The following is a 13,318-nucleotide window of genomic DNA, read 5'->3' as shown; positions in this document are numbered from 1 at the left end:
TTTATGGAATATCTACATAGGCGTACAGAGGCCCATTATCAGCAACCATCAGTCCTATGTTCCAATGGCACGTTGTGTTTGCTAATCCAAGTTTATAATTTTAAAAGGCTAATTGATCATTAGAAAACCCTTTTGCAATTATGTTAGCACAGCTGAAAACTGGGGGAGTGGGAGGCCCCGGTGCATAACTGAGCAAGACAAATATATTAGTGTCTAGTTTGAGAAACAGGCGCCTCACAGCTTTTATATTGATCTTTACACGGTCTGAGCAATTGCATGTGAAACTGTTACACACTGTTTTAGAAGTCAATTATGTATTGTATATGACTCTAAATGCTGTGAAGAATGCTAGGCTATAGTTAAGTGATAATGCCCGAGAAGCTGGTGTTTGAAGGATATGTTGGCACAGGTGTTGTTAGGCCCGAGACGATGTCGAGGCAAACTGTGCCAATATATCCACCAAACACTGGCTTCGAGGACGTTATCACTTTTATACAACGGGTTACCAACATATTCAAATAATGGTTGACATATTTTCATTAAAAACGTTATTTTGATGACTTTATTCATACTATTTCATCCTTCCACAAGATATAGTCCCAACACAAATCTAGGGTTGCTACCCAAGCCGGCTGGTTGTTCGTTCTATCGGTTTGGCTGCCAGAGACGCGACCCAGTCATTCAGTCTTTTTGTTCTGTATCTATGGACGCGACCCAGTCTTTCGTTCTAAATGTTCCATTGGCATACTGGCTGGCAACGTTCTTATCCCTTGCTTGCTAGCTAGCCAACTACGGCTAATTTACAGTTACGTCAAACAGTGCAGCCAGAATAACAGCAAAGTAACTGCAATTGTGTTTGTTTAAGCTGTTTTCTAGTGACATTTATTTAGATACATCCATAACAATGAGCTAATGATGCACGATTTCGCCTGGCATAGAAAATGTGCTCTCTCGTCTGAACACTGTTGTTCAGAGGAGCTAGCCAACAACACAAATCACTTCAAACTGAAGCTGGAAAGACTGCAGACTAGCTGCACTTCGTTTCGTTTTACCTGTTTTCTATTGATAGTTCTTTGTATATATCATCCCCACTCCCGACACGTTCATGGGACAGCTGGAGATCAAATTTGAATATTTAAACAATGTTGCAAATGTTGGAGAGACAGACAAAGTTTATACAAATCTCCGTTGTTGAAAGCTAAATGTTAGTCTAAAAGAAATGAGATAATGTCTAGACGCTTTTTTATAGTGGAGATCAAGTTTATAAATTGCCTGGCTGGGTTGATGAGACAGTGGATTGCGCAGTCAGCTGGAACAGAGTAAATAGGCATTTTAACGTCATAGATTTAGCCGTTGGTAACTTGTGGAATAGACTCCGGCTGGAATGTGGTTTTAACCAAATCAGCATTCAGGATTAGACCCACCTGTTGTATAAATCTATATATATACACGGAGTATACCAAACATTAGGAACACCTTCCTAATATTGAGTTGCACCCCAACCCCTTTTCCCCTCAGAACAGCCTCAATTCGTTGGGGCATGGATTCTACAAGGTGTCGAAAGCATTCCACATGGATGCTGGCCCATGTTGACTCCGATGCTTCCCACAGTTGTGTCAAGTTGGCTGGATGTTCTTTGGGTGGTGGACCATTCTTGATACACACGGGAAACTGTTGAGCGTGAAAAACCCAGCAGGGTTGCAGTTCTTGACACAAACTTGTCACCTACTTCCATACCCCATTCAAAGGCACTTCAATATTACGTCTTGCCCATTCACCCTCTGAATGGCACACACACACAATCCATGTCTCAATTGTCTCAAGGCTTAAAAATCCTTCTTTAACCTGTCTCCTCCCCTTCATCTACACTGATTGAAGTGGATTTAACAAGTGACATCAATAAGGGGTCTTAGCTTTCACCTGGATTCACCTGGTCAGTCTATGTCATGGAAAGAGCAGGTGTCCTTAACATTTTGTATACTCTGTGTATATACTTTTTGCTAGGTTGCGCTAGTCGGCTGAACCAAAACGCCTGTATTTTTCATCCTTTACCTTGTTCTCCATATTCTTTTAAAATAGTGAGCCAACAAGGTTTTCAGCACTTTTATTTCCATCACTGATCAAAATCCATTTTCTCATACGCTCTCGTCTCTCTGCAGCAGACCTATATAATGAGCAATATGTTTGGAACATAAAATCACAATAAAATTAGAGAGAATTGCAATACATATTGTATCGGCACCTAAGTATGGTGATAATATCGTATCGTGAGGTCCCTGGCAGTTCCTACTATCTAAAACATAAAATAAGACATACCTGATCTCGTCTGAGGCTGTACTATCGTCGGCACTTTCCCAGAATTCATCACCACTCCTCTGCAGGCCCGCGTCCAGGAAGTCCCCAGTGGACTTGAGCAGCATCCCAGCAATATCACTGAGAGAGAAGAGGCAGGGTGGGATCTTTAGCCAAGCTGAGCTAACTAAAACACAGTGTTGAAGAGGGAGCAAGTTGGATGCTTCCAAGGAGTATAGATGCTCAAAATGAGATAAGAGATACAATAGAACAAAGAAACAAAAATCAGTCAAACACTAACCAGAAGAGTTTCCCTGACTGAGCCTCCCCTCCTCTGATGTAGGGGGTGATGACCTTGGTAAAGTTCCACTCCTCCTCTAGAAGGTTCTTCAGGCTGTGGGAGGCCTGGGGAAGCTGCTGCAGCATCCGGATCCAGCTGTGCATGTAGTCAAAGTACACCTGCAGACAGAGGGATGAATGTGTTGTGATCATCAGCTAAGTGGATCTTTTTGCCTACCTACAGGTAGGTGTATTTCCAATGTTATTAATTTAAATAAAAGGTGCATGCAGCAGTTAGTTTCGTCTCAAGTTTGAGACGTGATAATCAAATCCAGTTCCTAAATGTGTGTTTTGACAATAGCTTTGCATGGTTTCTCCACCATATGATTGTCACGTGCCAGTAACCACGTTTCTATCCACAGTTTCTATTCCAGTAAGTCATGCTGTATAAAAAAATCATGACAGCTGTGATGGAAACAGGAAGTGTCGGTACGATTTCATAAATGTCGACAGACAATTTCTTTGTTCGACATGGTGGGATCTTTTTGTGTTGGTAAAATTAAACTATGCGACGAATTGCGGTGGAAACAATTTATTGCGCAATTGTTGATAGAATAACCATCATGTCGAGGTAAATTTGTAGTCACTCGATGCTATGTTGTGTTGTCCTCCCACTGCGACTTGGAAAAGCATGCAGTTTAGGCTACAGGATGGTGAAAGTGCACGGTGATGAACTTGATGCTCCTTTCCAATAAAATTCAGGGTCTTCATTTGTATGTGACATGAAGATCGGTGCTTAGCTGCCAATTAACAAATAACTATTTTGCTTTTATCAATCTCAACATATAACCTAACCTGTCCAACTGTTGTCTAGAGAGCATGCATGCGCAGGTTTGCCATTTATCGCAACAGCTTGTGTAACAAATCTAAATCGCTAGAGTGGAAAATACAATAGAAACACATTAAAGTCATGTGTTTTTATTCAGTACAGGAGAAACTTCAGCGCCAAAGTGTTTTTTATGTGCACTACGTCATCACGTACAGCCTTAAATCCACAACAAAGTCAGTCTGATGGAAACACACATATATTTCATCCAGATTTTATAATATAAAATTCGCATTAAAATCTGTCGCAAATTGGACAGAAACCGAGCTTGTGATATCGCCACCATTATCCTAACACAAATTCCCCCTATATTGTATACCATCCTCCCTAAGGCATCTGGTGGTATTGCTCTGTATTGGCAGAGATACTGGGGAATATATTAATCCTCTGCGGTCATTCTTATTGTATTGGCCTCTCTGCTCTGCAAGCCCCTCTGCTCTGCTCTGCAGGCCCCCCTGCTCTGCCCTGCAGGCCCCCCTGCTCTGCCCTGCAGGCCCCCCTGCTCTGCCCTGCAGGCCCCCCTGCTCTGCCCTGCAGGCCCCCTGCTCTGCCCTGCAGGCCCCTCTGCTCTGCCCTGCAGGCCCCCCTGCTCTGCCCTGCAGGCCCCCCTGCTCTGCCCTGCAGGCCCCCGGCTCTCCTCTGCCCTGCAGGCCCCCCGGCTCTCCTCTGCCCTGCAGGCCCCCCGGCTCTCCTCTGCCCTGCAGGCCCCCCGGCTCTCCTCTGCCCTGCAGGCCCCCCGGCTCTCCTCTGCCCTGCAGGCCCCCCGGCTCTCCTCTGCCCTGCAGGCCCCTCGGCTCTCCTCTGCCCTGCAAGCCCCTCGGCTCTCCTCTGCCCTGCAAGCCCCTCGGCTCTCCTCTGCCCTGCAAGCCCCTCGGCTCTCCTCTGCCCTGCAAGCCCCTCGGCTCTCCTCTGCTCTGCAAGCCCCTCAGCTCTCCTCTGCTCTGCAAGCCCCTCTGCAAGCCCCTCTGCTCTCCTCTGCTCTCCAAGCCCCTCTGCTCTCCTCTGCAGGCCCCTCTGCTCTGCAGGCCCCTCTGCTCTGCAGGCCCCTCTGCAAGCCCCTCTGCTCTGCAGGCCCCTCTGCTCTGCAGGCCCCTCTGCAAGCCCCTCTGCTCTGCAGGCCCCTCTGCAAGCCCCTCTGCTCTGCAGGCCCCTCTGCAAGCCCCTCTGCTCTGCAGGCCCCTCTGCAAGCCCCTCTGCTCTGCAGGCCCCTCTGCAAGCCCCTCTGCTCTGCAGGCCCCTCTGCAAGCGCCTCTGCTCTGCAGGCCCCTCTGCAAGCGCCTCTGCTCTGCAGGCCCCTCTGCAAGCGCCTCTGCTCTGCAGGCGCCTCTGCTCTGCACTCCAAGCCCCTCTGCTCTGCACTCCAAGCCCCTCTGCTCTGCACTCCAAGCCCCTCTGCTCTGCACTCCAAGCCCCTCTGCTCTGCACTCCAAGCCCCTCTGCTCTGCACTCCAAGCCCCTCTGCTCTGCACTCCAAGCCCCTCTGCTCTGCACTCCAAGCCCCTCTGCTCTGCACTCCAAGCCCCTCTGCTCTGCACTCCAAGCCCCTCTGCTCTGCACTCCAAGCCCCTCTGCTCTGCACTCCAAGCCCCTCTGCTCTGCACTCCAAGCCCCTCTGCTCTGCACTCCAAGCCCCTGTGCTCTGCAGGGCAGGGTTGTGATATTCCTAAAGTAAAGCTTTGAGTGCTGGCAGCAGGCGGTAGACTAGACTTTGACCCTGATAGTGCTGTGGTTCTGAGCCTTCTTGGAATTCAGGAACTTCGTGTTTTATCAGGTTTCTATCAGACTACCGGCCGGCAGTCTGTTCAGACTCAAATTCCTGAGAAGTAATCAGTGACTGACTGAAGCCAATTCCTACCACACCCCTACCATGTGCTGCTTCAGCTTTGTAGTGATTGGTTAAAACACACTCACTCCACAAATCAGCACACAGTGTTCTCAAGTAGATTTACCAGGAGCTATACCTTTGAGCCTCAGTCATGGGTACTGGCCAGCTATCCAGAGAGACACACAAGCCTCTCATACAGTACACCTCCCTAATCTGGTAGAGTCCCAAACGGCACCCTATTAATTCCCTAGGGGCGATAAAGTCCTAGACCACTGTTATTCTACCAACAAGCAAGCATACAAGGCCCTCCCTCATCCGCCATTCGGAAAATCAGATCATGTACTCCTGCTTCCTGTTTACAAGCAGAAACTCAAACAGGAAGTTCGCTGCTTCCCCAATCAAAAGCCCTGGATTAACACCAAGTTTGGCGCTAAACTCAGGGCTACCGCACACCGAGCTATCGCAGACAACCCTGAGGCTACGGCTGAGGACAGGAACAAGTAGAAGAAGTCCCACTACGACCTCCGCAGAGTCATCAAACAAGCAAAAGGACAATATAGGAATAAGGTGGAATCATATTACACAGGCTCCAACACCCGCTGCATGTGGCAGGGGCTACAGTCAATTACGGATTACAAAGGAAGACCCAGCAGTGATCTGCCCAACGATGCCTCTCTACCAGACAAACTCAATGAATTTTATGCACGCATTGACAACATCGTGCCTGGTGTGAGGGCGAGTCACCGACCCACAGGATTGGGTGATCTCGCTCTCGGAGGCCGACGTGAGAAAGGTCTTTAAATCAGGTCAACACCCGCAAGGCCCGACGGTATTCCAGGGCGCATTCTCAGAGCATGCGCAGAACAGCTGTCAGACATATTCGACTCTCCTTGTCCCAGTCTGTAATCCCCACATTTTAAAATGACCGCCATCATTCCTGTCCCCAAGAACTCTAAGGCTTCATGCCACAATGACTACCGCCCTGTAGCACTCACATCTGTAATCATGAAGTGCATTGAGAGGCTGGTTATGGCACACATTAACTCCATCATCCCAGATACCCTAGACCCACTCCAATTTACATACCGCCCCAACAGATCCATAGATGACGCAATCTCAATTGCTCTCCACATTGCCCTCACCCACCTAGATAAGAGGAATACCTATGTGAGTATGCTGTTCATTGACTACATGGGTTTGAACGCCTCTCTGTGCAACTGGATCCTAGACTTCCTGATGGTCCGCCCCCAGGTGGTGAAGGTAGGAAACAACACTTCCACCACGCTGAACCTCAACACGGGGGCCCCTCAGGGGTGCGTGCTTAGACCCTCCTGTACTCCCTGTTCACCCACCACTGCGTGGCCACGTACAACTCCAAAACCATCAAGTTTGCTGACGACACAACGGTGGTAGGCCTGATCACCGGCGACGATGAGACAGCCTATAGTGAGGAGGTCAGAGACCTGGCAGTGTGGTGCCGGAACAACAACCTGTCCCTCAACGTCAGTAAGACCAAGGAGCTGGTTGTGGACTACAGGAAACGGGGGGGACAGCCCAGTACATCAATGGGGCCGAGCTCCCTGCCATCCAGGACATCTTAATCAGGCGGTGTGGAGGGAAAGACCGGAAAATTGTTAAAGACTCCAACCACCCAAGCCATAGACTATTCTCTCTGCTTCCGCACGGCAAGCGGTACCGGAGCATCAAGTCTGGCACCAACAGGATCTTGAACAGCTTCTATCCCCCAAGCAATAAGACTGGTAAATAAACAGCTACACAGACTATCTACTGTATATCTAGATCTACTTCTATACTATAACGACTATCAGCCTTTACCTTGCATCTTTATTGACCTTTTCTTTTTGCACCGTCTCTATGCACACTCACAGGGCCATATTTATACCAACTCTACACACACACCCACTCACATACAAGCTGCTGATACCTAGTCACCTTACCCCTATACATACAGTGGGGGGGGAAAAGTATTTAGTCAGCCACCAAATGTGCAAGTTCTCCCACTTAAAAAGATGAGGCCTGTAATTTTCATCATAGGTACATGTCAACTATGACAGACAAATTGAGAAAAAAAATCCAGAAAATCACATTGTAGGATTTTTAATGAATTTATTTGCAATTTATGGTGGAAAATAAGTATTTGGTCACCTACACACAAGCAAGATTTCTGGCTCTCACAGACCTGTAACTTCTTCTTTAAGAGGCTCCTCTGTCCTCCACTCGTTACCTGTATTAATGGCACCTGTTTGAACTTGTTATCAGTATAAAAGACACCTGTCCACAACCTCAAACAGTCACACTCCAAACTCCACTATGGCCAAGACCAAAGAGCTGTCAAAGGACACCAGAAACAAAATTGTAGACCTGCACCAGGCTGGGAAGACTGAATCTGCAATAGGTAAGCAGCTTGGTTTGAAGAAATCAACTGTGGGAGCAATTATTAGGAAATGGAAGACATACAAGACCACTGATAATCTCCCTCGATCTGGGGCTCCACGCAAGATCTCACCCCGTGGGGTCAAAATGATCACAAGAATGGTGAGCAAAAATCCCAGAACCACACAGGGGGACCTAGTGAATGACCTGCGGAGAGCTGGGACCAAAGTAACAAAGCCTACCATCAGTAACACACTACGCCGCCAGGGACTCAAATCCTGCAGTGCCAGACGTTTCCACCTGCTTAAGCCAGTACATGTCCAGGCCCGTCTGAAGTTTGCTAGAGTGCATTTGGATGATCCAGAAGAGGATTGGGAGAATGTCATATGGTCAGATGAAACCAAAATAGAACTTTTTGGTAAAAACTCAACTCGTCGTGTTTGGAGGACAAAGAATGCTGAGTTGCATCCAAAGAACACCATACCTACTGTGAAGCATGGGGGTGGAAACATCATGCTTTGGGGCTGTTTTTCTGCAAAGGGACCAGAACGACTGATCCGTGTAAAGGAAAGAATGAATGGGGCCATGTATCGTGAGATTTTGAGTGAAAACCTCCTTCCATCAGCAAGGGCATTGAAGATGAAACGTGGCTGGGTCTTTCAGCATGACAATGATCCCAAACACACCGCCCGGGCAACGAAGGAGTGGCTTCGTAAGAAGCATTTCAAGGTCCTGGAGTGGCCTAGCCAGTCTCCAGATCTCAACCCCATAGAAAATCTTTGGAGGGAGTTGAAAGTCCGTGTTGCCCAGCGACAGCCCCAAAACATCACTGCTCTAGAGGAGATCTGCATAGCGGAATGGGCCAAAATACCAGCAACAGTGTGTGAAAACCTTGTGAAGACTTAGAGAAAACGTTTGACCTGTGTCATTGCCAACAAAGGGTATATAACAAAGTATTGAGAAACTTTTGTTATTGACCAAATACTTATTTTCCACCATAATTTGCAAATAAATTCATTAGAAATCCTACGTGATTTTGTGGATTTTTTTTTTCTCAATTTGTCTGTCATAGTTGACGTGTACCTATGATGAAAATTACAGGCCTCTCTCATCTTTTTAAGTGGGAGAACTTGCACAATTGGTGGCTGACTAAATACTTTTTTCCCCTACTGTATCTACCTCCATCACTCCAGTATCCCTGCACATTGTAAATATGGTATTGGAACTGACCCTGTATATAATATGCTTACTTACTTATTGTGTTCTTCATATTTCTTCTAGTATTACATTGACTACTGCATCGTTGGGATTTGAGTTTGCAAGAAAGGCATTTCACTGTACTTGTGCATGTGACATTAAAACTATTTAGTGCACTTATTTTGACCAGGGCCCATAGGGTGTAACTTCCCCTGGTTAAAGGATCATGATGCAGAAGCTGTACTCTCTGAGCTCAGTCAACTCTGGGGTACTTCTACACCATACAGAGAAGCTAAGGTACAGGAAGTAAACTCTAGGGTAATTCTACACCATACAGAGAAGCTAAGGTACAGGAAGTAAACTCTGGGGTAATTCTACACCATACAGAGAAGCTAAGGTACAGGAAGTAAACTCTGGGGTAATTCTACACCATACAGAGAAGCTAAGGTACAGGAAGATGGGATTGAAGAGAGTCTCTGCACGATGCACACACTTTGATCAATGCACATTTCAATGGTTTAGGGCCCCATTTCCCAGACACAGGTTGAACTTATTCCAGGACTAAACAGTACGTTCAGTGGAGATCCAATGATCCACTGCATCTTCTACAGTTTAGTACTCAGTAGCTCGTCTGTGTTACAGCCAGCATCTTGTGGAGGTCCTTCTCCATCTCCTCTATGTTATGGTGCAGTTATAATGCATTATAAGACTTGACATAAGCATGTATGACCCCCTTATTATGCCTTATTATCATTTCATGATGATTCTGTCTAGGTTGTAACTTTCCAAAAATGATCTGGTTTCCCAGAAATCCTGGTTGGAGGATTCCTGGATTTCCTGCTTATTTCCTCATACCCCTGGAATCTTCCAACCAGGATTTCTGGAAACCGGGGAATTTTGCAACACTAATCCTGACTCAGTAGGTCTGTCTTACCATCAGCATCTTGTGGAGGTCGTCCTCGAACTCGTCTATGTTGGCGTTGGTCTGGAGTCCCTGGGGGTCTGTGACCAGCCCCGTCAGCATATACTGGTAATACTGCTTCATCAGGAGACCACCTTTCAACACCTCCTTACATTCACGCACCAACTACAGGACAGATGGAGACTCCGGTTAGCATGGGCATCAAGCCAAGCTGTAATAGGCTGGCCTGGTTACACATCCACCATAGACGATAGAACTGTGCTTTAAAGGAAAATATCTGAGCCAGCACAGTACTGTTCTGGTTGGCCCAATAGAGTGAATCCGACAATAGAGATAGCAAAACAGTGTGCCTGCTGACCTGTTTGATGCTGAGCAGTGAAGGCTCCCCTGCAGGCCTCTGCTCCAGTCTCAGTTTAAGGCACTCGTGTATCACGTTCAGCAGGACCCGGCACAGGACCAGGAAGGCAGGTCGGAACGAGGGGAGGTCCATGTCCAGCAGCTCCTCCCAAGAGACCTGGTCCGCCCCCAGCTCCGGGCCACAGGGGGCGCTACAGGAGGACAGGTGGCGGGACAGCTCTGGTAGGTAGTCACTGTACAGCATGGGGTCTGGGAAGTCCGTGAACTAGGGGTAGTCACGCATACAAAACACACAATACACAGAGAGGTTAGCATGTCGGCAAACTACAGAGCAGGAGAGGGTGAGGACGGCGTGATGAGGTAAGCATAGTGGAATGCAGTTTCCCAAACCTCTTGACTATTCAACTGGTCAATTCGACTGGTCAACTGTGAAGAAAATGTTTCCAAATATCCCTAACAAGAGCAGTGTACATTTCTAGCTTAAATCTCTTGCTGTTTACAAGTTGAGTATGTGGTGAACTGTTTTTCAACCAGCACACCGTATTTGCCAATGGACCTTGCAGTGCAGTGGCAGCTTTGTTGGAAATCAATTTAACTGTAATTATGTATGAATGAGGGTCATTTGTGATTGTGCAAAAAAAGATTGCATGATTGGCATTCATATTTGCTTTCCCAGATGTGATGGAGAAGACTAGAAGAACGACCTCCATTAAGCCTTATTAAAAATTAAATCAGGGACTAATTCATCACGCTATCGGTGTGATCGAGGTGTAACCTAACCTTAACCCTTACCTAACCTTAACCATTTTAAAATGTCAACTTCAATGGGGGATAGGGTCGTCCCAAGGATCCCGGATAGCAAGGACCATCCGCTATAGTTGCTGGAACTGTGATGGAAAGGACAATGTGAATATCTGATCCTGCACAGTATGGATGGGTATGATAGTGTGAAATCCATAGATAGGGACTCCACACTGCAATCCATGTAGTTAATTGACGACAACCTTTCAACCACTCAATGTTTCGAGACCCGGTGAAGACCTATGAGAGAAGTTGTCAGGAGAATCGATTGCAGTGTGCAGAGTTCTCTCATTCAATATCCAACACCTGCGGGATGGTTTTTCAATACCGTCAAAACTATGATTTTGTTTTATACATTTGAATATTTGTAGCTACTTTCTAAGTAAATACCTGCAGTCAACTTGTTCAATATGTTAGAAGATAAAGACGATTGCGTTCTTCATTTCACCGGTCACATAATTTTTCATTATGAAACTTCCCGGTAGTCCCCAGTCACATGGTGTTTGTTTACAAGCACACAACGACAAGAGACCGGAGCCTTGTGAGTCACCCACTGTTGTACAGCACGCGTCAGGTGATGTAGTTAAAGCATGGAATTTACAACTATACTGAACAAAAATATAAATGCAACATGTAAAGTGTTGGTCACGTGTATCATGAGCTGAAATGAAAGATTCCAGAAATTTTACATAAGCACAAAAAGCTTCTCTCTCTCAAATTTTGTGCACAAATGTGTTTACATCCCTGTTAGTGAGCGTTCCTCCTTTGCCTGACAGGTGTGGCATATCAAGAAGCTAATTAAACAGCATGATCATTACACATGTGCACCTTGTGCTGGGGACAATAGAAGGCCACTAAAATGTGCAGTTTTGTCACAACACAATGCCACAGATGTCTCAAGTTGAGGGAGCGTGCAATTGGCATGCTCACTGCAGGAATGTCCACCAGAGCTGCTGCCAGAGAATTGAATGTTCATTTCTCTACCATTAGCTGCCTCCAACATCGTTTTAGAGAATTTGGCAGTACGTCCAAACGGCCACACAACCGCAGACCACGTGTAACCACATCAGCCCAGGACCTCCACATCAGGCTTCTTCACCTGCGGGATTGTCTGAGACCAGCCACCCGGACAGCTGATGAAACTGAGGAGTATTTCTGTCTGTAATAAAGCTCTTTTGAGGGGGAAAAACTCTTACTGATTGGCTGGGCCTGGCTCCCCAGTGGGTGGGTCTATGCCCTCCCAGGCTCACCCATGACTGCGCCCCTTCCCAGTCATTTGAAATCCATAGATTAGGGCCTAATGCATATATTTCAATTGACTGTTTTCCTTATCTGAACTGTAACTCAGTAAAATCTTTGAAATTGTTGCATGTTGCGATTATATTTTTGTTCAGTATAAATGTTTGCCAGCTATATATCTTATAACTATTAAGTTGGCTAATATTTGTTTTGTGCAGCAAACTGTGAGCAGCATTTTTCTGTTACTTAACTTATAACGTATAACTTTATGAGCTGGGATGTCTGTCCTGGAAATACTTTAGGTCAGACAGTAGAAAATGTTTGCAATGTGCTTGTTAGCATTCTCTATGTGATTTTACATGTACTTGTTAGCATTGCTTACCTTCGGATAACAAAAGATCAGTGGGGTTTGAAAATAGCACCTCGTGTTCAGTGCTGGTATTACCGAATATCCCGGTATGGCACAAGGTCGGTATGAAGGTATGACAATCTGGATACCGCATTAAAACAGTATGGCAACTCTCGCTCTCTTACCTCCTGTGCAGGCATGTGGCTGAGCAGGGCTGCCCGGGACCTCTGGAGGGAGGGGTCCATCAGCTTGTGTAGCCTCAGGATCAGTTTCCTCAGCCCCATCTGTTTCAAGGCCTTATCTACAAAGGGTCTGTAGATGGCTGTGGGACAGTATATCCCTCCTGTCCCTGTTCCCCCTGACACCATCTCTATAGTCCCAGTCCCGGCCGCTGGGAGGAATTTGTGTTCGGATAGTAAGTGGGGGAATTTAGGAGTCAAACAGGGGGAGAGCTCTCCCTCTCCTGGCTCACCCATCTTCTCGCCCCCTCGGGGCTCGTCCGTTCCCCCCTCCTCCACTAGGTCCCGGTCCTCTCCGTCGCTGTCGCCAGCGGTGAAGGTTGCCGTGGAGTCGTTCTCCTCCTCATCTTCACCCTCGTCTTCGTCGCCGCGGGAACAGCGTGGCGAGGGGATCTCGAAGACAGGCCAGCCGATACGGGAGAGGTCCCGGAGGCCGAGGACAGTGGCCATGACACGCAGCTTCTGGTTCAGATCCTAAGTGATAATAACAGATATATGCCACTTAGCAGACGCTTTTATTGAAACATTTTCGCAGTCC

At 47.0% G+C, this 13,318-nt stretch overlaps 1 protein-coding gene across 4 annotated transcripts in view; it reads right to left on the bottom strand.

The window, feature by feature from the left end:
• LOC121554627 (mitogen-activated protein kinase kinase kinase 4-like) overlaps positions 1-13,318 on the bottom strand; it is a 73,310-nt gene that overhangs the window by 34,925 nt on the left and 25,067 nt on the right. For all 4 annotated transcript variants that reach the window (XM_045216937.1, XM_045217011.1, XM_045216955.1 and 1 more), the window contains exons 5-9: positions 12,727-13,254; positions 10,154-10,417; positions 9,808-9,960; positions 2,594-2,751; positions 2,317-2,433 (exon numbers count right to left, since the gene is read on the bottom strand). In XM_045216937.1, coding sequence (XP_045072872.1) covers positions 2,317-2,433; positions 2,594-2,751; positions 9,808-9,960; positions 10,154-10,417; positions 12,727-13,254 — 1,220 coding nt within the window. The remainder of the gene's footprint in view (positions 1-2,316; positions 2,434-2,593; positions 2,752-9,807; positions 9,961-10,153; positions 10,418-12,726; positions 13,255-13,318) is intronic.

Source organism: Coregonus clupeaformis, chromosome 1, assembly GCF_020615455.1.
Source record: "Coregonus clupeaformis isolate EN_2021a chromosome 1, ASM2061545v1, whole genome shotgun sequence".
Taxonomy (NCBI): Eukaryota; Metazoa; Chordata; class Actinopteri; order Salmoniformes; family Salmonidae; genus Coregonus; species Coregonus clupeaformis.
The sequence above is the reverse complement of the archived record's forward strand: the minus strand, read 5'-3'. Positions and strand labels throughout refer to the sequence as shown.